Source organism: Gorilla gorilla, chromosome 8, assembly GCF_029281585.2.
Source record: "Gorilla gorilla gorilla isolate KB3781 chromosome 8, NHGRI_mGorGor1-v2.1_pri, whole genome shotgun sequence".
NCBI lineage: Eukaryota > Metazoa > Chordata > Mammalia > Primates > Hominidae > Gorilla > Gorilla gorilla.
In genome coordinates, this window is record NC_073232.2 from 114,089,336 (window position 1) to 114,113,596 (window position 24,261).

Below are 24,261 nucleotides of genomic sequence, written 5' to 3' on the forward strand. Positions count from 1 at the left end.
TCATCTCTTGACACTGCTTGCTCTTGCCACAAGTAGCTATAAATTAACCTAATAATGTTGTACTGGACACTCTAACACACACCCTATAGTTTAACAATGTATAGCCAATCAATAGCTTATGTTATTTTAATGTAAACTCTTGGTAAATAACTCAGGAACTGCCTCTTCTTTCCCTATAAAAATCCACTTGTAACTGCTGCTAATCAGAGTGTCTATTTAGGGCAACTTGAATCTATGCTCTTTCATTGCAATCCTCAAGCTTATAATAAACTCTCTACTTGTATTCATTTTGCCTCAGCTTCTTCCTTATAGGTTGACAGGAGATTTGGGGGCTGTCATTCTGGCTGATGTCCTTAGTCACTTTGCCTTAATCACTGCCAGCAAGTCAGCAGCCACAATTTCTCCTACTTTCCACAGTCCAGTCTCATAGGGAAGGTTTGCCCCATTTCTGTGTCCCTCAAATTTGAAGCGTGGTTCTTGCCACATAACTGCTATACACTTTCTCACCATACCACACCTCTCTCCACCCACCCCCAACACCTACAACAGTAACAGTGCTTAGTAGACCTATGATGAATATTTGCGGAATGAATGAGATAGGGCCCTGCCCTCACAGATTTTACATTCTGTTTGGAGAACCAGACAATAACAAATTCAGTACACACATAGGAACTCACAGTTTGTGGTAAGGGCTATTAAGGGAAGAAACCTGCCAACTGCATCAAGGAGGAGCTACTTCAGATGGACAAATAGGAAGGAGTAATTTAGGTGAGTAGCAATAGTGGCTTGGGCTAGGAAACAGCATCAGAGAGAGAGAGGTGGTGTACCTTTGGTGGTGGAATTGGTGATTGATTAAATGGGGGTGGAGGGAGAATGAAGGAGAGGAAGAAATGGAGACTTCTAAATTTCAACCTGAGCAACTAGATGGATGTTGGTGTCATTTACTGAGATGGGAAAGACTGGAAAGGCATGAATCTAAGCTCCATTTTGAACATGTTAAGTTCAACCATTACAGGTCCACATTAATATATCAAATAGGCAATTGGACTAGGCACGGTGGCTCATTCCTGTAATCTCAGCACTTTGGGAAGCTGAGACTGGAGGAGGATCACTTGAACCCAGGAGTTCAAGAGCAGCCTGGGCAACATAGTGAGACCCCATCTCTACAAAAAATTAAAACATTAGCAGGGTGTGCATGGCACACACTTGTAGTCCCAGTTACTCTGGAGGCTGAGGTGGGAGGATCGCTGGAGCCCAGGAGTTTGAGACTGCAGTGAGCTGTGATTGTACCACTGCACTCCAGCCTGGGTGACAGGAAAAAAAAAAAAAAAAAGCGGGGGGCAATTGGATAGACAGGTTTTGGATTTCAGAAGAGAGAGTTCTGGAGATATAAACTTAGGAGCCTCTGCATATCGACGGTGTTTAAAGCCATGGGATTAGGGGTGGTTTGGTTTTGAAAAGAGGCTTAGGTCTGAGCTGTGGGGCCTAAGATTTAAAATTCATGTTGAGAAGGATGAGTCTATAAGGGAGGGCTGAGAAGGGGTAGCCAGAAGGGCACGAGGAAAACCAGGAGCATAGGAAATACTGGAAGGCAAGAAAGGAGAGTATTTTGAGATGGAGCAGCTGACAACACTCAGAACCCAACCAATGGCCAAGATGAAATAATCTGAGGCTGGTGTAGTGGCTCACACCTGTAATCACAGCACTTTGGGAGGCTGAGGCGGGTGGATCGCCTGAGGTCAGGAGTTCGAGACCAGCCTGACCAATATGGCAAAACCCCGTCTCTACTAAAAATATAAAAATTAGCCAGGCATGGCGGCATGTGCTTGTAATCCCAGCTACTCGGAGGCTGAGGCAGGGGAATCGCTTGAACCCGGGAGGCGGAGGTTGTAGTGAGTGGAGATCACTCCACTGCACTCCAGCCTGGGTGACAATCTGAATGCCAACCTACTGTTTTTTTTCCGGATCTCATCTGTAGGCTTGGGCTCTGGGGCACTTCTCAGCTTACTAGCAGTTCTCTGCTTCAATCCCACTAAACTTGAATCTACCTTAGAAAATGCAAACTGGGCAAGGCGTGATGGCTCACACCTGTAATCCCAGCACTTTGGGAGGCTGAGGTGGGCAAACTGCTTGAGCTCAGGAGTTCGAGACCAGCCTGAGCAATGTGGTGAAACCCTGTGTCTACCAAAAATACAAAAAATTAGCCAGGTGTGGTGGTGTGCACCTGTGGTCCCAGCTACTTGGGAGGCTGGGTTGGGAGGATCACCTGAGCCTGGGAGGTGGAGGCTGCAGTGAGCTGAGATTGTGAGACCTAGTCTCAAAAGAAAAAACAACTGTCTCCATACCTATGTAATTATATACACACATTCACCATGTACTTTCATCCATTATTATTTACTGAATAATGGATGTCCTTACATCCATTATTGTGTGCCAGGCCCCAGGGATAAGATGGTGAAGAAAAAAACCCTAGTCCAGGCACTCAGGGAGCCCTCAGGAACTTACAGTGTATAGGAGAAGACAAGTATATAATTACCCAAGTAAGTATATGGTTACAAACTGAGAAGTGCCATAAAGGAAAAGCAGAGGGCATCGTGAGAGCCTGTCATAGTGTCACTTTGCTTGGATTATGCATAACATGCACTGCATCCACTCTTCACATACAACCCTTTGGTTTTTTTTTTCTGAGATGGAGTCTCGCTCTGTCACCCAGGCTGGAGTGCAGTGGCACGATCTCGGCTCACTGCAAGCTCCGCCTCCTGGGTTCACGCCCTTCTCCTGCCTCAGCCTCCTGAGTAGCTGGGACTACAGGCGCCTGCCACCATGCCCGGCTAATTTTTTCTATTTTTAGTAGAGACAGGGTTTCACTGTGTTATCCAGGATGGTCTCAATCTCCTGACCTCGTGATCTGCCCACCTCAGCCTCCCAAAGTGCTGGCATTACAGGTGTGAGCCACTGCACCCGGCCCACATACAACTCTTTACTGTGCCCAAAGGCCACTGTTGACAGACTTGAGGGACTGAGTCTAGCCTCAGTCCTGCTACAAACTCACTGAGTGACCTTGAGCAAGTCTCCCTTCTCTGAGCCTGCTTCTTCTATGAAATGGAGGGTTAGACTAGATCACATGTTCTTTTTTTTTTTTGAGACAGAGGCTCACTCTGTTGCCCAGGCTGGAGTGCAGTGGTGCCATCTCGGCTCACTGCAACCTCCGCTTCCCAGGTTCAGGCGATTCTCTGGCCTCAGCCTCCCAAGTAGCTGGGATTACACGTATGCGCCACCATGCCCAGCTAATTTTGCATTTTTAATAGAGACCAGGTTTCACTATGTTGGCCAAACTGATCTTGAACTCCTGACCTCAAGTGATCCACCCACCTCAGCCTTCCAAAGTGCTGGGATTACAGGCATGAGCCGCTGCACTCACTCTAGATCACAGGTTCTTAACTTAGGACCCATAGATGAGCTTCAGGGATACAAAAATGCATGGGAATTCTTGCCTTTTTTTTCTTCTGGATAGTGGGCCCACAGCTTTTATCAGATCTTTATGCTGATGACTCAAAGAAACCCAAGGACCCAAGGAGCAGATGGTTCTTTGATGATATAAGCAGGGAACACAGATGATAAAACAATGGATGCTAAAAGTGAGTTTTTGCTTTTTGGACAACATATCTCTCCCCTTGACTTCATCATGAGGGAGGATAAGGCCTGATACTCCTCCTATGGATGGTGAAGCTTAGTCACCCATAATGGTGACCCAGAGAAAGGATGAGAGGAACCAACCATTGGTGGGTCCCTCTGCAGGAGCAGAACAAAGAAAGAGTGGGAACACACAGAAAGTCCATGTCATCCTTTGTGCCATCTGCCTCATGGTGACCTGCGCTGGGTCCACTCCATCTCATTCCCCCATCATTCCTGGCTGGGGTATGGACACAAAAAATATTTATCTATACTGGAGGCAAGGTTAGAATGTTGACACAAAGGAACTTTCATTAGAAACTAAAGGAAGGGTCTGTGCATGGTGGCTCACGCCTGTAACCAACACTTTGGGAGGCTTAGGCGGGCAGATCACATGAGGTCAGGAGTTTGAGACCAGCCTGCCATCATGGCGAAACCCTGTCTCTACTAAAAATACAAAAATTAGCTGGGCATGGCAGTGCACGCCTTTAATCCCAGCTATTCGGGAAGCTGACGCAGGAGAATTGCTTGAACCCAGGAAGCGGAGGCTGCAGTAAAGCCAAGATCACGCCACTGCACTCCAGCCTGGGCGAAAGAGAGACACTCTGTCTCAGAAAAAAAAAAAAAAAGAAAGAAAGAAACTAAAGGGAGGCCCCTCAAAAGAAAGCACTTTGAGATTAACTAAAAAGTCTGTAAATTAGAAATCTGTGATTCAACTTGTAAGAATGTCAGCTAAAAAACAGCTTGCTTGGCACAGTCTTCGGGACATCAGTGTCCTGTCCTTCCTTCCTTGTCTCCTCTCAGGCTGTGTGGGAGGGAGATTCATGTGGGGGCCTGAGGTTGGGTGGGTTTCCAACCATTCCAGAGCCTGTGTCTCAGTCTCATGCCAAGGTATGGCCAACTATGGAAAAGAAAGCCACTTTCTTGGGGATCTAAAAGGCTGCAGGTGCATTCGTTAGGGGTTGTGTAGTATTTGTAGGTGGGAGGGACAAAAGGCAGAGACGGCAGCCTGTGCATAGCCATTGTGTTTTATTAGATCTGGTATATTTCTTATTTTACAAAATATATAGAAGAGCCCAAAATGCAAAGCAGTCAACAGTCTTCTGATGGGGAAGGGGGCTCTCTGGGGGCCCTCCCCTCAGATTCTGGCCGACTGGGAGGGTAAGCTGAATGGGACGAGCAGGTGTGCTAAGGGGTGGCCGCATGGCTGGGGTGCTGACAATGGGGTTGGAACCTGGGTCCTATGGTCCCTGCCCTCTAGGTGTGCTAAGGGGCATCTCTGGGTAGATTGAGTCGAGCAAGAAGAGACCCTAGGGAACTGAGGAGGTTATCTGGGGGGGGCGGTGGGGAGAGCCCAGGTTGATTGAAGATTCTAGTGAATGCCCCCACACTGGGTTCAGATGCTATGCCTGCCTCCCTCCTTCCCTCTCCCTTCTAAGGCATCCACTGTGGGGAGTGGTAGGCCCCAAGTTCAGGAAGGTCCCAAGTCTATAGAGAACATGGGAAACAAAAACTCAAGTCATAGCCCTCAAAACAGGGACGATGAGCAAGGAGGGTGGGATGAAATTTTGGCAGGCATCAGCCAGGACATCCCCCATCCACATTCCCCCACCACAACCACCACCAACACATGCAGGAAGGAAGGAGAGGAAGCAATGCCAGAGATGAGCCAGATATCTGGCCCCAGGCTCTCCATGGATACCGAGGAGGGTGTGGAAAATTTCTGGGGCATTTCTAAGGAGACAAGGTCTTCTGCAAAGCCTGGAAACTTATATTTTGATGGCCTGTGGTAGCAGACCTGTGGAACTTGGAGCTATAACCTGGTATGCCTGAGCAATCATAATCTGTCCAGGCCCTTCTATTCTCAACCCCAGCCACCTCCTAGGACCTATCCATTGACTCAGGCCCAAGATTTCTCCCTATACATTCTTGTCCCCCTCCCACAGGGCTCTCAATGGCTGGTCTGAGAAGCCAGCCAGTGCCAAGAATGGAGCATTCTCTCTGAGAGGGGAGTCTTAGGGGAAATGTTTATGAGGTCAGGGATGGGGGAAGCACCATAGCAGGAGACATCTGTCTAGTGTGTTTCTAGAGTAGGGGTAGGAGGTGGGGAACCGCTCAATTCCTACAGGAGGGGCACTCTCAACACTGGGTGTCAGGCAGGAAGGGGGTGAGAGCTGGTGGGAGTTGGGAACACCCCCCGAGATGCACTCTGCCCACTCTCTGGCCCCTTCAGCTCCAGAGATCTGGACTACTGAATCCCCAAGCTCTTGGATCCCTCCAGCCCCCAGGGAGGCCTAGGATGAGGATAGACCTGGGAAGAGAAGGGTGAGGTCCGCCTGGACTAGGGTTAGAGCATGGTCCCCCCAGGAAACACTGACCCCCTCTCCTGGGGGCTAGATGACATTGTCAAAGAGCTGCATGGACCTCATGATGTTCTCATCCTGTGGCCATGATGTGAGCGAGGCAGATTGAAGACAGAGAAAGAGAAGGAGCTTATCAGAGACAGGGAGAGGGACACTGAGTCACAGACGGGGACATTCAAAAGCACAGAGGAAGGAGATGCCCAGAGAGACCTGAGGTAGGGAAGGGGTAAGCCTCCCACAAAGGAATAGGATTGAAATATGGGGGTGAGGTGGGAAGGTGGTATTCTGCCCAAAGAAGCTTTTCCTTGCATTACTAAATCAGGCCTGAGTCCAGGTCAGGGTAATGTAGAGGGCAGGGAGCTGTACCTTTTGACAAGACTCAATGAATTCCTCAATGGTCACCACACCATCCTTGTTTCTGTCCATCTTCTGCAAGAAGGTGGTCAGGCAGGGAGAACAGGAGGGATGGCAAGAGAGGGGCAGACAGAAGTCAGGTGAGTTCCCTGCTGGTTCTTGGCCTCCTTCCCTTCACTCCAGGGCCCTCCAGCCTACCCACTCCCAAGTACCTGGAAGAAGCTCTCCACGTGTTCCCTTGGGGCCTCCTCCCGGAGTGCAGGGTACGTGTACTTGCCCATCATGTCATAGATGGACTTCATGATGTCAAGCATTTCCTGTTAGGCCGAGAGAAGAGGATCCTTCCTCAGAGCCTCCAGCCTCCCTTGATCCCTTGCTTGTGGGCATATGTGGGTCATATTTCCCTCCCATCACCCTCTGCACGCCACCCCCATCACCGCCACAGATCCCCAGCCCTTCAGTTGCCCTGCACCTCCTTGGTGATGCAGCCGTCCTTGTTAAGGTCATACAGGTTGAAGGCCCAATTAAGCCTGTCATCTACAGTTCCCCGAAGAATCACGGACAAACCAGCCACAAAGTCCTGGGAAGGAGGCAGGAGGGAGCTGTGTCCTCAGGTACTCTTCACCCAACTCCTTCTCTGGGTTTGGCCTGGAGATCCTGGCCCTGAACTCCAGGAAACAGGCTTCCCTGGCCCACCTCGCCCAGCTCACCTCAAAACTGACCGAGCCATCATGGTTGGTGTCAAAGGCATTGAAGAGAAAAGTGGCATAGGTGCTGGAGTCTGCAGGGTGAGTGTGGAGAAGTTGGCTTCCACACAGGAGAGGACTTCCTCCCTCTAAGGAGCTCCCCATACCCCCCATCACCTTGGCATTCCCAGCTCCTCCAGAATCCCTCCCTCCCTCAGCCTAGAGAAGGACAACTGCTTCCCCTTGGGCCTTGTCCCCTCACCTCCTTGAGGAAAGAACTGGGAGTAAATCTGCTTGAAGTTCTCCTCATTGACAATTCCGCTGGGACATTCCTGGAAGGAGAGGGCACCAGGCTGAGGGCAGAGACAAAATCCCCTTCCGTTCACCGCCCCCACCCTCCATGGCCCAAGACTCCCAGGGAGGGGGATAATCTTCAAGCCTCCAGAGGACTCACCACGTGGCTCATGTGATGGGAGGGAAGACTTTCTTTCCCAGTGCACAAATAAAAAACATGGAACGAAACTGACAGTCTACAGGCGCCACTTCCGTTCTGGCCCCGCCCCAGAACCTCCAGCTAGAAGTTCAGTCTCAGGGCCTTGCCTCCCTTCTGCCCGCACCTCAAGCATCCAAGCCATGCTTTCTGGGAAGCTGTGGACCGGCTTGGGTCCTCCTGTCCCACCCTCGCTGAGTTTGGCCTCGCCTTGCACTCACGTTCTTGAAGCCCCGGTACAGGACCTGCAACTCCTTGCGCGTGAATTTGGTTTGCTCCTGCAGCTGCTCCAGACCCTCAGGCCGGTGACACACGGTGGACAATTCAAATTCATCGTCCACGCTGTCTGCGGGAGCGGTGAGGACAGCCGCGCCTCAGGCCCAGCCTCCGCGACCCCTCTTCAAATCACTGCCCCATTCACCCCTCCCCGCCCCCCGGTCCCATCCGATGCCGGAGACCAGGCTGCCAGTTCCCTGGGCCCCGAGCCAAGGACACTGAGGTAAGGAGAAAAGATGATGGCCATCTTCGAGGTCTATCAGCGGGCCAAGGCCTGGCCTGGCCCCAGAGCCAGGGATCCGACTCAGTGCTCGCCCCTCGGCCCTCGATCCCTCGTTGGAGGGGAAGGCCCCCAGCCGCATCTTCGTTTTAGAAAGGGAGGAGTGGGAAATGCCCGTTCAGGAGGGGGCGTCTGAGGGTCAGAGCTCCGGGCCTTCGGGGACCAACTCAGATCCGCCCAGCCCCAGCCTTGCCCCGCCCAACCCCTCCCCTCGTCCCGCCCAGCCCCCCCCCCACCCCGCCCAGCCCCCCCCGCCCCGCCCAGCCCTATCTATCCCAGCCATGCCTGAGCCATGCCCCGCCCAGCTCAGCCAACCTCCATCCAGACCCCACCCCCGGCCCCATCTCAATCCTGCCCCGCCCCCAACGTCCAGCCCCCAGGCAAGTGCCCCCCACCCCAAGATGGCAAAGCCGCCCTGCCCCGCCCCGCCCCCACCAGGAGCGTAAGTCACCTGGGTCCAGCAGGCGGGGTCTGTGGGGGCGGAGGGAGGCTGGGGCGGCTAATGCTGAAGGGAGCGAACTGTCACCGAGAAAGCGGAAGACCCGGCCAACTGCAGACACACACCTGGCCCCTCACACTCAGAGCAAACCTCACAACCCAGCCCGTGCAAAGGCACACCCAACCAGCACAGACACACACGAAACGGACCCCATGCACACAAGCTTGCGGGACTCACGCCTGTCCTTTTCCGAATCCACCCCCGTGTGGGACCCATCTAAGTCCAACACAACAGCATGCTCAAATAACTACAAAGCGGGCCTTTATGGTTTGCGAAATGCAGTATGATCCTATGAGGTGGGCAAGGCCCAACTGAGGAAATGGAGACCTAGAGACAAAGCGAGGTCACTCAACTGGAGATCACTCAGCAGGGGACCAGGCTGGCACAGAAAACCCAAATACCCTGGCGTCTGGAGGAGGGCAGGCGCCATCCTCTACCCCTGTCACCATCCTGTCGGGGCATAGGCAACACACATCAGGGGTCCAAAACACGGTGGGGAAGGGGGCGGCCGCACGGAGTTGAAGACACTAACCCAGCTAAGCCACATACAGACCCTCACGGCCGCCTGGTCTACACAGGCCGCCACAGCTACACAAGCTCAGGCCTCAGCCCGGTCACAACGGTCACACCCACACTCTCGGGTCCCACAGTTTTGCGGGAGCGGTGACACACACCCGCTCCCAACTGACCACGCCCACACACGCTGGCTTCAGCCGCACACGCACACAGTAGCCACGCTCCCTTATGCTCCAGCCTTGCCAGCACCCGCCCTCGCCACGCTGGTCATGCCCACACACACACACACACGCACCCACGCAGGCCTGGGGCACGCCCCTCCCCCACACGCAGGCGTGCGGCACGCCTCCCCATACACACACACACACACGCGGGCCTGGGGCACGCCCTCCACACACATGCGTAGGGCACGCCCCCACACACACACACGCCGGCCTGGGGCACGCTCGCGCGCACATGCACACACATACACACGCACAGGCCTGGGGTAGGCCCCACCCCCACACACGCAGGCCTGGGGCACGCCCCCCCACACATGCAGGCCTGGAGCATGCGCACACACGCAGGCCTGGGGCACACGCGCACACACTCATGCACACACACGCACGCACACATCGGGCCCCGCCCCCGGAAGCACATGAGAGGCACTTGCTTTCACTGACTGAGGGCAGGGCTTGGGGCCCGCAGCACGGCAGCAGCTTGAGGAATCGCTGCTTCAGCGCTTTTTTAGTGGGCCCTGGAGGGTGGCCTGGGAAGAGAGAAGACCCCAGGAAGGCACATTAACTCCCATTGTCCCTCTGTTCCCTGTCCCCTCCCCGCCAGTCACAAATCAACCCCATCTGGGGACCGGGCTGGGGGAGGAATTAAGGGGAGGAAAGGAATGGCAAGGGTGGTTGGAATCGGGTTAGGGGAGCCCAGTGAGTCCATAGAGGTGAGGCTCAGGCACTTGGTTTAATGGGACGTGACCGGTGACAGCGAGGCGGCAAGGATGAGGTGGCAGTGGCCTCAGTGTCTTTGCTGACCTAGTACCCTTGGCTCAAGTGCCATGGCTGGACCTCTCAGGATGATGTCCAACCCAAGGATTGCCTGGGTAAGAACACCTCTCTCATACACACACCTACAGTGACAGGCGTGTATAGTGACATGTAGAACAATACATCACAGTGATGGGTGCCAGTGACAGCTTGATATCCAGTAACTCACACCTGATGGCCTAATATGCATGCTCACACACACACACACACACGCACACACACAATGACCTGCTAACTCCTTAACACAAACATATACAAATGTGACCTAAGTAAAACAGGATGCACACACATGGAGACCCATATAGGCCATCTCACACACAGCATGATCAAACCACACAAGAACACACAATGCCTCTGGGACATCATGACATGTGAGTCTACAAAGAACACTATGACATTGTGACCTTATAACATTACGAGACATATCAAGGTTGTCATGACACATATCCATATCATACTGTGACCTGGGTCCCCATGGCACCCAGATATCTAAGGCTGTACCTCAATACCTCACCCACAGAGGCTTCATTTTTCCTGGGTACACCCACTTTTCTTTCCTGTAACCCCTCCTCATTCCAAGGCGCCCAGAATCTTTCTGCCAAAGGGCAGGGTTCCTCATCAGCTAACTCATCTACCCTAAACTGTGGCCCCTTCACAGTCTCTTCCAGTATGGCTTGCTCTTTGAGGGTGAAATAATAGTAAACTTTGTGGCAATAAGAGATCTTGGAGGGGAGTATTCTGGTGTATTGTGGGGCTATCCATGGCCCACTGATCATGGCTCCCCTTCCCCTCTTCTCCCTTATTTCTGCACATGCTCTACAGCTCTAATTGCACCCCCAGAGGACCCTCAGTGTTACTGTGTGTGTGTGTGTGTGTGTGTGTGTGTGTGTGTGTGTGTGTGTGTGTGTCTGTGTGTCTCCCAGCTGCACTGCATCCAGATTCCTGGATCAGATCCCACTGGATCTGACACAGTGGCTAAAGTTGGCCTCAGTCCATTCCTGGAGGGGTCCAACTTCCTTTAGTTAAAGGTTACTCCCCCTCCATATACCCCACCCTCCCAATCCAGGCTTCACCCTCCAGATCAGGCCCTGTTCTCAGGAGGTGACTGGGTGAGTAACCACCTCCTCTCCTTCAACACATCCTTACCTCCCTCCCACCCCAGAAGCCATGGAGAAGTGGGACGGAGGCAGTGGGCCAGGCAGGGGGATCGATGGCATTCCTGGCCTCTGGCCCAGGACTCCATTAGCCTGGACTCTAGTTTCCCAAAGCTGGATTGCGCCTGGGGCCTCCAATGGTGTAGTTGCCCGACTCGGGGGTGGCTCTCCTGCCCCCCACCCCAGCCCCCTACCTGCTTCTAAGCCTCTGTCTCCTCTAAAGGTGAGAACAGAATGGCTGCCTTCAGCCCAAGACTCCTGGGATTCCCAGATGCCCTCTCTTCCCCCTTTCCCATCTAAAAGGAATGGCAAGTTAGAGCTCAATCAACTTCACCTTTTCCAGATTGAATGAGAACAAGCTCAGCCCAGCTGTCCCAGTTTATCTAGGTCCAACTCCCTGTTCCCCACTCCACCCCAATAAATGCAGCAGAGGATGGAGGGTGAGCTAGGAGTTTTCTGCTCTTACTGAACCCTAGAGCAGGCAATTCATGCACCTTCCTCTTGTTCCCAGTTTCCTTCATATTTTTCCAGTTCTTCCAGGTATCTACCCTGCAGTCCTCCATCATGGTTCTAGTCTGTCTTCCTGTCCCTGGTGGTACTGGGGAACAGCCATGCTACGGAGTTACACAGTTCTAGCCGTGAAGAGGAGGGAGAGGTCAAAACTCCCAAGGGGGAGGCAGAAGTGCTCCCCACTCCACCCCAATATTACTCTCCCTGCTGACTTTGGGGTGGGCTGGGGAGGGGAGTTGATTTTCCACTCCCAATGTCTAGGCCCTGGAGATCACTCTGCACTTGGATCCTGATAGGATCTTGGAGAGGCAAGGGGACTTGGGAAGCAGGGTCCCTGATCTGATCCACACCTCATCCCCAATCATAGCTGGGCTATAAATGTCTCCTTCACAATGTTCACACTCTTCCCTCCAGAACCCACCTCCTCCCAAGCCTTGGGTATGGAGCTGGTATATCCTCAGGAAATTCTGGAAACAGCCACATGCACAACCTGATACCCAAAGAGGCTCAGCCACATACTGTGCCACTCAGGCCTGGCCACATCCACCTTCTCACAAAGCCACGTGCCCTGTCACTCTCACACATACAGTCATATCCCTGTCCCATACATAGGCTCACAGTTACACACTTTGTACTCTCTCACATACAGGAACACAAAGTCATACCCTGTGTCTCTCACACACTGAGCCCACACACCCCATAAGCTACACTGCACGGATGGAGGTGTGGAGAGGATGCACAGGCACCGTGGTGGGCCCCTGACTCCAAAAAGGACCCCCCAGAAATCCGTTGTTATCTCAGGATCCCTAAAACCTCCCTCCTCTACTCTAGACACTCCTTCCCTATCTCCAGACCCCTCCTGGTATCCCCCAGAATCCCCTCACCTCCTCATCTCCATACCCCAGTCCTCCCACACTGCACCCCTCATCACCTCCTGACACCTTGTCCCCCAGATTCCCTCCTCCCTCCATATCTACTCCTTGAGGCCTCCTCTTCACCCCTCCCAGATGTTGTATCCCCCAAGCACCCCTACTCACCTCCCAGATCCCTGTCCCATCACTCACCTGCTCATCCCTGCCCCAGTCATGAAGACAGACAAACACCCTCCCTAGTGCTGTGGGGCAGCTGCCCCACCAGCCAGCAGCTCAGACATGCCAGGACACCTGGATTACCTTCCAAGGAGACAGGCTCAAAGAGGCCAAACTGCTCCAGGACCTTGACAAACAAAGCGAGGACCACGAGCACAGCAACCATCTCCAGCCCTTCCAGGTTCATGGTGGGCCTGGGGCATGGCCCCTACAGGGCCCAGGTTCAGATACGCCGGTTCGCCGCCTCACACCACCTCCCCCTCAGACTCCCCAGCCTGAGTAGGACTGCCTGCAGCCTCCCTCCCACTCTCCCTCCCAGGATCTCCTTCCTCTCCCCCATCACCCCGCCTCTGCCCCACAAGCCTCCCAACCACAGCCGCCGCCTCTTCCTCTTCGCAGGGCCACCTCAGCCTTTGGACTGGCACCTCCTTGGGAACCTTTGGCCAAGATATGGGCCAGAGGAGGGAGGGAGCAGTGACCCGCCTCTGTCCCTGAGAAGTGCTTCCCCTAAACATCCTGTGGCTACTCTGTGCCAAAGGGAGGGGGCAGAGGGAGGAGCTGAGCTTAGGGAGAAGGCAGGGAAGGGCAGGGTGTATGTGCATGAGAAACCACCATCTGCACGTGTATAAGTAATCAGATGCATGGGTCAGAATATGTTGTGGTGGCCAGGTGTTTTCCTGTGTGTATATTCCTGTGTTTGTCAGTATGGCAGTGCATATGTCTCCTCTTATGTGTGTCTTTGTGTGCTTACACGTGACTGTGCACCTGTCACAGAGGTGTGTGTTTGGCGTATGGTTATGCATTTTGACTCTTGCGTATATGGGTATGTGAGCTGGGTGTCTATGGTCTGCATGTGTAGGAGTGTGTTGAAGTATTTGTGAGTGTGCATGGGGAGTGAGGTTCCTGTGTTTTAGTAGGGTTGTAGGATGTGGGTCTGAAGTTTGTTAGGTATGGATGTGTTGTATAATTTGGAGGGTGGGTCTACTGTTTTGTCATTGTATTGGCATGGAATTGTATGAGAATAATGGGGGAGAAGGCAGTGACCTCTCCTGCTAGGAGGATATCACCAATATCGATTTGGTTGCCATGGAGACTGTGAGGAGGGAAGCACTCTCTTCCCACAGGCCACAGGCAGTGAAACTGAGGCCCAAGGGAGGGGGGATAAGATACAGTAGTAGCCTAGGCAGAAAAAGGCCACTTAACCCCATCAGGACCCTCTGGGGAGGGGACTTATTGCAGCTGCCTTTGGGGTCAAGAAACCCAAGCTTCTTGGGAGAGGAGGGGGGACTGTGCCGGCTCCGTATGTGGCTGGGACCTCATCCGGGAGATGCCAAAGCCCTGCCTGCTCCTTAGGAACTGTTATTGAGCTGATGGAGAAGCCCAGCTGCTGTAGGAGGGAAATCTGAACCCTCTAAGGGAGCCACCCCTCCCAGCCAGCATCCCCAGAGTCCCTCCCTCCTCTTCCCTGCTTCTTCTTGGGGGGGTGTTTTTGTGTGTAAAGGGGTGGGGAGAGGCCTACAGAGCCAATGAGCCACAAGACTAGGGCCTCTGGGTTAGTAACACCATTACTACCGCTGCTGGCTAACGGTGACTGAGCATTCACTATGTACTAGATAATGCGCTATGTGCTTACAGGTGTTGTAACACCGAATTTTCACAATAAGCCTATGAAGGCATACTATTATCCTCATATTACAGGTGGTGAAACTAAGTCAAAGAGAAGTTAAGCAAATCTTCAAGATCAGAGCTTCAATTTTAACCCAGTCTGACTCAGCCTTCACTCTAAACCACCACACTACACTGGCTCCCTTCTTAGAAAGCTGGCCCAGCCAGGAGGCCCAATTTAGGGGGATTGGCCCCAGAAGGAGCCCTCCCTCTTGTCCAGCTCTGGGATGACTGTGTCTCAGCCCAATTTGTGGGGTGGGGGCCAGTCCCTAAGGCCCCAGTCGAGGTTGGCTGATCTGCAGTTCTATGCAGCCACCACCGGGGGGCACGCGTCCAACCTCACACAGTACCATACACCTTCCTTCTCCCCGACCTGCCCCATCCAGGGAAGAGGTGGGAAGATGACGCTTCACACAGGCTTTTTTTTCTCTTTTTTTTTTTTTTTTTTTTTTTTGAGACAGAGTCTCGTTCTATCACCCAGGCTAAAGTGCGGTGGCGCTAGCGATTCTCGTGCCTCAGCCACCGAATAGCTGGGATTACAGGCGTGCACCACCACGCCCAGCTGATTTTTATATTTTTAAGTAGGGTTTTGTCATGCTGGCCAGGCTGGTCTCGAACTCCTGGCCTGAAGTGATCTGCCCCCGTCAGCATCCCAAAGTGCTGGAATTCCAGGCGTGTGCCACCTCGTCTGGCCTCAAATAGGCTTGGTCTGTTCCACTCCTTTCTCCTAGGAAAAAGTCTATTTAGGGATTGCTTGCCAATCCGTAAAGGTTGGATCAGGAGTCCCAGACCAGCCTGGGCAATATGGCGAAACTCTGTCTCTACAAAAAATTAGCCTGGGCTGGGCAAGGTGGCTCATGCCTGTAATCCCAGCACTCTGGGAGGTCGAGGCAGGTGGATCACGAGGTCAGGAGTTTGAGACCAGCCTGGCCAAAATGGTGAAACCCTGTCTCTACTCAAAATACAAAAATTAGCCGGGCGTGGTGGCACACACCTGTAATCCCAGCTACTTGGGAGGCTGAAGCAGGAGAATTGCTTGAACCCAGGAGGTGGAGGTTGCAGTGAGCCGAGATCACGCCACTGCACTCCAGCTTGAGCAACAGAGCGAGACTCTGTCTCAAAAAAAAAAAAAAAAAATCAGCCTGGCGTGGTGGCACACACCTATAGTCCCAGCTACCTGGGAGGCTGAGGTGGGGAATTTGAGGCTGCAATGAGCCATGATTGTGCCACTGTACTTCAGCCTAGATGACAAAGTGAGACCCCATCTCAAAATAAACAAATAAAGATAATATTTATCCAGCACATTTTGTGTCCTGGATACTTTACATGTAGTATCTCACTTAGTCCTCATAATAAACCTGAGAGGTAGGATCTATTATTCCTGTTTTTACAGCTGACATGGTCAGAGTGAGTGATAGTATACCCATTTTGCAGATGAAGGAATTGAAGCTCCCTGCCAAGATAAGCTCCCTGCTTATCTTGGGAAAAAAGAGTGATTTTTTTCCAAGATAACAGCTGACATGCTAATAAAGAATGAGTTTGGCTGGGTGCAGTGGCTCACGCCTATAATCCCAGCACTTTGGGAGGCCGAGGCGGGTGGATCACAAGGTCAGGAGTTCAAGACCAGCCTGACTCACATGGTGAAACCCCGTCTCTACTAAAAATACAAAAATTAGCCAGGCGTGAAGGCGCTTGCCTGTAATCCCAGCTACTCAGGAGGCTGAGGCAGAATTGCTTGAACCTGGGAAGCGGAGGTTGCAGTGAACTGAGATCATGCTACTTCACTCCAGTCTGACTGAAAGAGCAAAACTCTGTCTCAATAATAATAATAATGATAATAATAATGAGTTGTTTAACCAGAGTCAGTGATCTGTCAGCTCCCTCAGGCAGTCTCTCCAATATGTGTGGGGTGTCAAGGAATCCTACGGCCTACAGCTTAGTTTAGGTAAGGGAGCTATGGGTAATAAAATCAAAAAGGGTCAAATTCCATGAAACCTTGAATGCCAAGCCAGACTATTTCAATGGAAAGGGGCCCCACAACAGCCCCTCCTTGCTCCCTGCTACTAATAACTTGCAGCCAGTTGCCCTGGACCTGGCCCTGGCCCTGGCCTCTCCTTTTCCTAACTCCCACTCTCAACTCTCAGAGACCTTGACCCAGCCTTGCCAGGACTCATGTGGCAGGCATCCTGTGGCAGAGTCTGTCAGGAGTGAAAGGATGAGTTATTTTTCCAGGCTGTCCCTTCTCCCCACTCAGAGACTTCTCAAGTCTTCGGGTTCAGTGAGAAACTTGCCAGATCCATCCTCCCCAAGCATCCCTGTGCCACGAATTTAGCTCTTCACTCAAAGTAAAATCTCTGTGGAAGCAATTTGGCAGAGTGGGAACTCAAGGGAAAACCATCTCGAGGCATGAGGTGGGCCTTCCCCAGATCCCTCAAATCTTACCACAGAGATATTCCTATCATTTATTTATTTATCTCCCCCAGTTCAAATGTGAGTAACACTGCCTTGTGGGGGAACCCACTCGCAACTGTCCCACCTTCCCCAGTTTAGCTTTGTCCCACCCCCCACCGCCACTGTTAACCCAGCCAGTGAAGACCTCAAAGCCCTTCTCTCAGTCCCCCAGACCCACACCATTCCCAGCTAGGCCAAAGACACTGCAGCCCCCAGCTGCATCGAGTGATTAATGACCTCCCTAGATGTTGGGGCTATTTTGGGTCCTGGAAGTCATGCCTGCAATGACTGAGAGCTGGCCCTGCCTGGCTGCAGCCATCTGTCACTGGAGACAGGCCCAAGCAGGGGGCTTGGAGGTTGTATGCTCCCCAGAAGATTTCCAGGTATGGTTCTGGCTCAGGACCATCCATCTACCCTCCTTTTCGGGGACAGATGGCAAGGAGAGGCCACAGGCCCTATCTATAATCCAGGGGCTCAAGTGGATACCCATGGAGAGAGCCAGAAAATGACAGATCTCAGAATGCCACAGGACCAGGTTGTTTTGGTCTGTTTGAGGTCAGGTACAGAGGAGACGTTGCGTTCTATGGGCCCTGCCCAAGCAGTCATAAGGAAATGCAAGTGGAGATGTGCATACACCTCAGCAGTGCCGTGGGATACTCACAATCCACACCTCATACACTCCACAAATTTCACACCAAGGTACAACCTCACGAAGGCTACACAACCAACTTAGAGACTCAGGAACCCTCAACCCAATCCTAAAGTACAGAACTCCAGGTACACACAGTCTCAGTGTCATAGAATCCCAGTGATCACAACCCCAGGGAGACACAGACTCACCCATACATAGCCCAGTGATGCACAACTTAGTAATGCACAATCCCATTAATACACACTCCCAGAGAGAGAAAACAGAGACATACAATCCTTAAGCCACACAAGTCTATCAGTCCCACGTCATGTATGAACTTGCTAGCTGAGTTCATGTTGGTCTAGGCCCATCTCAGGGTTTTTTCCTTCTGGACACTGACCCTTCATCTTAAGACCCCTTCAGCCAAGAAATGCAGGAAAGGGCTGAACTTTTTCCCTGCTCTGCTGCAGGCCTCCTCCTTTCATCCCTGGGAGGCGCCCTGCCCCTCACTTAAGGCCCCCTCCTCTGCCTTCAGTGAGAAGCCCCGCCCCCTCCACCATTGTGAGGGACCTTGATGCCCCTCTCCTTTCCTCTTTGAAGAGCGCTGTCTTCCTCCTGCTCTGTAAGGAGGCCCATCCCCTGCTCCGCTTCTGTCCGGGATCTCGTCTTGGAAGCCCTTTCCTTGGAGGGATGTTGCTCCCTCCATCTATTTGAGGGGCCCTTCCCTCCCTACCTCTGCGGAGCTCCTAACCCACTTCGCTCACTTTTTGAAGGATCCCGCCCCTCCCTTCCCTTCCTCATACCTGGGGACAGCGACCCAGTCACCAGCTGGTAGAGGGATCGCGCTGCCTGCCCCAGTGGGCTCCGGCACCTGCGGGGGCATCGGTTCATTGTTTGGCGGAGAGCTCGGCGTCCAAGCTCCACCCCCAGGCCCCGGGGCGGTCCGGTCTCCGCCCTCACCCGGGTAGGCCCCGCGTGGGCGGCGCGGGAGGGCCGGCCCGGCAGGCATAGGATCGAAACCCTGGAGCCTTCCCATGTTCTCCTGGCCGCACGAGAGGAGCTCACCCTGGCCCCATCATGTGAAGCACCCGCCCCCAAAGTTCCTGGACTGGGGGGGGGGGGGGGGCGGGGAGGGGCGGCGCGGACTCAGCCTTCTCAGGGAGCATTCTTCTGGGTTCTGGTGGGGAGGCCAGGCAGGCACATGTGGGTTTTGAGAAAAGAGCTGGATGGGGAATGAACCTTATCTTTTATTGCCCCCTTTCAGCCCCCCTTTCTCCGCCTGTCGCACTCCTCCCCGCACCCTGCACCCCGCCCCCACCATTTTGGCATAAAGAGCCGAAGGGGTAAGAGGACAGAGTTGTCATGGCAACTCCCCACACTTCCACACTTCCTGGGCCAATGGAAGAAAGCCAGGAGGAAGGAGAAAGAAGCCAGTGTATTGGGGTGGCAAAGAAGAGGCGGCAGAGTTGTGCCCCACTGCCTTCTGTCTCCTGGCTCCAAATTCCTTGCTCTCATAACTGTTTCTATTTGTGTTTGTCTCGGTGCGGCAGGTTCACAGACTACCACCATACGCTGGCTACAGCCGAATGCTTCGAGAAGAGCCCCACCCCCACCCCACCCCCCCACTTCGGTCCCGCTGCGCCCCTTTCCTGGACTCCGGACTCATCTCTATCAGGTTAGACCCCAAGTAAACACTTCCAGGACTCTCTAACGCCTTAAAATTCCTGGGAAAGCCTACGGGAGAGATATAGTCCCGCTCTTTCGACTGGGATCCCGCATGTTTGGTTGAAAACCCTACATTTAAGTGGTGAGAATGACCTCCTAACTCTAGGCAAATCTTGTCCACTTGACGGCGACTATCCCCATCGCAAAGCAGCTCCGTGCGCATGGCTCCTCGCAGCCACACGGGGGCGCCCCTGCCCCGGCAACAATACTCAGGGCCGGAGGGACTCCACTGAGATCCCAGTCGGGGGACCGAGCTCAGGGCTGGCCAGCCAGGCTCCAACCCTCTCCGCATCTTCTCTTGGCCTTTCTCTCTTCCGCTCAGACAGGGCCGCTGCTAAACGCGGCCTTTCCCCTCGGAACCGCACTGCCCAGCGGCCCCGCCGGGCTGGGAAGACTTAAGGGATTAGACAGGGGTCCGGGTGGGGCTCGGACTGTTTTTTGTTTTGTTTTGTTTTCCTAAAGAGTCTCTCCCAGCTCCCTTTTGAGCCTGGGGTGGGAGTGGGGAAGTAAAATGGTCGGAGGTACCCAGGATGCCCTGAGGTGTAACTTTCCACCTGCTTCCCTGCAAGCCTGATGGGCCGGGAAGACGGGAGCTGCAGACTACCCTAAATCCGATCCCAGGAATCCCAACTGCAGGGAAGGGGAGGCGAGGCCTGGCGCGCGCTTCAGCACCGCGGACAACGACTCCCCTTCATGCTTCAGCTTAGGCATCTCCCAGCGCTCAGAGCTCAGCGCCGCCCGCCCGCCCGGGAGTCTTCGTTGACACTGGCATCCCAACCCGATTTGTCTCCCGCTATAAAATAAGCCGCCCTTCGAGAGGAGAGTTCCTGGTAGTCCTATTTCTACTTTCCAAGTCGTGTGTGGAGCTATCTACAGCTAGGCTGCTGTAGACCCGGACCACAATTCTTGATACATGTCAACATTTGACCTTTCCATTTTCCTTGGGAGGTAGGCAGGCAGGCAGGAAGTAACATTCCCTTTTACAGATGAGAAAGGTGAGGCCAAGAGAACAAAAGTCACATAGTTGGTACACTTCCATTCCTGACTGAACTGGGGCAGGGCATCTCCAAATACAAATGCTTCCCCCACCCAATCTCATTCAAATAGCCAAGTGGGGAAGGGATGGTTTCACTAAGGGTGAGAACCCATTAAAGCTGGAAGCAAACACTGACTAATGTGATACTATTGAAGGCCCCTAGGCCCTTACTACTCTCAAGAATCCTAAGCTGGTGATGGGAACAGAATTCATGGAAGAGCTGGACAGTGGGTCCTTTGGATTCCATCCAGCTCTGAGGCACATCTGGCATGCTCTCTCATCTGGGGCCAGCCTGAGTGGCTCCCCTGATCCTGACTAGGGCCTCCCTAGGGACAGTGATGGGGGATGGGGGAAGACACATGCTCAAGGCACCTCATCCTAGTCCCCTCCCCCTTCCCAGGTCTCAATCTCACTCCCCTCAGGAAGGACAAGGATCATGGCCTCCCTCCACCTCCCCAGCTTTGTTTTGGCCTCAGGGAGACAGCCTCCCTCCTCCCACTCTGCTGGCTTTCTAGAGCAGGCTGCACAATGAGAGACACAAACACACACATGGAAATGTACGCAGGGTGACACAGTCACTTACACAAACACATGGCTCTTCCTACCAAACCCAGGAACATGTACATGCACAGATGTACTGGCCTCACATACCTCCCCATGTGGGAAAGAGAGGATGCCCGGGCAGCCAAGTGGTTTGGGGGGACATACAGGACACCACATGGCACTTCCCAGGCCTAGAGCTTCTAGCTCTGGCTCTGGAGGGGAAGCAAGAGGATGTGTTTTCCTGGGGTTTGAGTGAAGTTCTGAAAGGTTTGTTGGGGGTTGAAGGATTCAGTTGTAAGAATAATCTCAGTACATGATTTGGTGTGGGGAGAGAGGGCTGACCCAGCACTAACTAAAGCCTCCCTACAGGGGCCAGGTGCTGGAGCCATAAGGTCTCTTGGAAACCAGGCTGGGCAGCTGAACACTAAAGTCCCTCCTTGGGTCCACCTGGGCTATTTGTGGAAAAATTGGTGAAGGAGTGGGGTGTACTAAAGACCCCTATCTGTACCAGGAAGCCAGAGAGGCAGCAGGGATGAGACACGTCATGGACACTCACAGAGCCCCGCTGCAGACTTCACCACATGAAAGTACACAACTAGCACTGAACACTAATCTCACAACCACAAAACACAACACAACCTACTTTAACAAATTCTTGCCCAGAGGGCTTATGGTCATGAAGTCTTACAAAGAGACAAGCCACCCTAAAGTGGAGCCCTGATACATTCTGGTAGTTACACACTACTTCATACAGAATTACACACTCACAACACATCGTTGCACATAGAGACACATGGTCAAAACAACTTCAGTACAACCAGGGTCCTACGCAAACTCAAACATCTGACGAGACCATACAATTGCACTGCCACATACAATCACGCTCACCCTAGCTGTCACCAAGCCCAGGGCACATGGCAACCAGCTGTGGGAGGTGCGCGCGCACACACACACACACAGAATGACAGGTGCTCACGCACGTAACACCTCCCACTCCAGACACCCTCTCAGCCCTGTGTCACATACGCCCACACCTGCTGCCTCTCCACACCTGCCTCTTCTGTTCCTCCCCAACCCCTGCGGGACCCAAGGCTTTGAACCCTCAGTGTCCTGCCGCCCAGACCGGCCATAAGAGTGCCTGGGAATGGGGCAGAGTGTGGGTGCGGGCCAGGCCGGGGTCGGAGAGCGGAAGGGTCTGGAAGAATGGAATCCACCATCCCTCCCGCGACCCCCACGTCACTGACTCACCCGTGAGCTGGTCGTAGGAGCCGTCCAGGTCTCGGGAATCGGACAAACTCTCCTTGCGGCCCTGGCCCCGCATGGCCCCCGGCGCCCCGCTCCCGCCCGGGCCGTGGGAGGGGGCGCCGGGTGGCCGGGATAGGGCGCTCACACGGCGCCCCCTGGCGGCCTACTGTGCTGTCGGGGCTGGGGAAGTCCGGGCTGAGGCTGAGTCTGGGAATGGGCCCGGGGTCTGAGGTCTACCCGGAGGTCCTGGAGCAGGAGAGGGAACACTAGGCAGCAGGTGAGCGCAGAGCCGGAGGCAGAGCGGAGCTGAGCGCGGAGCCGAGCCGAGCCGCCTCTCTCCTCCCGCCCCCTCCCCGCGGCTGTCACCGCCTCCTCCCCTCTTTGGCGCTGCCGGGATTGGCTCCCCCTACCCCCGCCCCCCACCCTTTGTAGCCCGGGGGAGGCACCCGGTGAAAGGGTGAACTGCAAAGTGCGGGGAAGGAGACTAGCTCCCCAGCAATCTGCCCCTAAAGCAGAAGTCACGGGGCTTGGCGGGGCGGGGTGGGGAGGAGAAGAGCGCGGGACAGAAGAGACCCACTGAGAGGAGGAAACCCCGCCCCCAATTCTCAGGCACCCCTTCCCCCTTCGTCAACACAGTTCTGGCTGAGGCAGAGCCTGGGGTATCATATCTGAGTCCCCGCTCCGTTTGTCTCCATGTCAGCCTGTATTTTCTCTGTTGTTCCTCCTCCCATGTATGCGTCTCTCGTGGTCCCAGACAGTCCCCACCGTGCTTAAAGCAGGTTAGGGGTGCAAAGGAAGAGTCAACCCAGCCTCTAATATTAGCAGGCTCATCGTGGGCCAATGGACTACTGTTTCGTCTTCTCTCAAGTTCCAGAAGGACCCCAACTCTCACCCACTCCAGGACCCCGTCTCTGGAACCTATTCACTCTCAGGGTGCCTCCTTCACTGATCTAATGACCCCCATAGGCCGACTAGGAAGATAAAAAAACTAGCGAACCAGGTCAGTTTCTCAAGACATCCTTGCTCTTTTGTTCCTCCCCCGCAGCAACTTTTCTGCCCTTCTCTTTTGTCACCTGTCCTGTCCTAGATTCCTTGTTTTCCAGCAGATATGGGGAGCAACTGACAGGTTTGGGGATCCAAGTCAGGATACAGAGTAGGAAAGAAATGCCCTTGTTATGAAACCCCTTCCTTAAGATTAGCTCCTTTCCAAAGGCAGGGCTAGCACGGAAGCTGGGCTGCCTCATCTCCCAGGAATGGATCCTGAGTATTTGAGCGTCACAGGTCTGACCTTCCTCAGGATGCTTCCTGGGCTCCACACCCAAAAGCCCCCTAACCCGTTGCTATGAGGATGAGGGGACCTTGTCTGGTGGGTCTGAAGGAGTGACCTGTTAAGACCAAAAACTTTAAAGTGACTCAAGCACACTTAATCTCTTCAATTGGCTTTAATTTCCAACCACTTGATTTAATCAACCCAGCAGGAATTGTGGCGGGAGTTCCGGCCTAAGAGGGGGACAAGTGGCTGAGGGTAAGATTGTCTTTAGGAGCAGTGCCCTGCGCTTGGATCTCCCTTGGCTCTGGAGGAGGCTCCACAGACCTGGCATAGAGGCTGGGCATAGAAAGTGCTTGGGCAGCTTCTGTTAAGGTTGATTTCCAGGAGAGAATGGGCACTCTCGTTTGGAGTTCTGGGATAGGTATATGTGAATAAACTGGTCAAGAGAAGGGCCTTTACAATGGAGGGCAAGGAACCCTCTGCTTAGTGCCCCATGCCCTAGACCTGTCCTCATTCACTTGGAGGAAAGGCTGGCAGGAATCCATAAGTGGCCAAATGGGTTGGCTTGCCTCCTCAATACCACTAAGTTTGGAGATAAGGGAACTAACTCTCTTCTCCCTCCTACCCAGAGGACAAGAGAGGTTACAGCTCTCCGAACCCAACTGACCTCTACTAGGGCCAGGAGACTCAGAGGAAGGAGGAGAGTTCACAAGGGCAGGTAGGGGTCCCCTAGCCAGATGGGAGCAGCACCTAGGAGATTACCTTACCTCTAT

At 53.6% G+C, this 24,261-nt stretch overlaps 1 protein-coding gene and 1 long non-coding RNA gene across 11 annotated transcripts; one reads left to right on the plus strand and one right to left on the minus strand.

The window, feature by feature from the left end:
- Positions 1–4,684: 4,684 nt before the first annotated feature.
- Positions 4,685–23,708, minus strand: KCNIP2 (potassium voltage-gated channel interacting protein 2). 10 transcript variants are annotated; one of them, XM_063710439.1, is made up of 11 exons: positions 22,222–23,708; positions 9,789–9,884; positions 8,573–8,626; positions 7,787–7,911; positions 7,338–7,407; positions 7,100–7,170; positions 6,862–6,969; positions 6,602–6,706; positions 6,402–6,464; positions 6,051–6,113; positions 4,685–5,160 (listed from the first exon to the last, which is right to left on the minus strand). In XM_063710439.1, exons 1-10 carry the CDS (start codon positions 22,292–22,294, stop codon positions 6,066–6,068), a joined length of 813 nt encoding a protein of 270 aa, XP_063566509.1. In that variant the 5' UTR covers positions 22,295–23,708; the 3' UTR covers positions 4,685–5,160; positions 6,051–6,065. The 10 variants fall into 10 exon arrangements, with proteins under 10 accessions (XP_063566509.1, XP_018890208.1, XP_004050045.1 ...); XM_019034663.3 differs by lacking the exon at positions 6,051–6,113; XM_004049997.4 differs by having other exon boundaries at positions 4,685–6,113; positions 8,573–8,671.
- Positions 7,905–20,554, plus strand: LOC109028571 (uncharacterized). The gene is made up of 3 exons (XR_010135284.1): positions 7,905–8,064; positions 19,220–19,344; positions 20,097–20,554. It is a non-coding gene; the product is annotated as an uncharacterized lncRNA (long non-coding RNA).
- Positions 23,709–24,261: the final 553 nt, after the last annotated feature.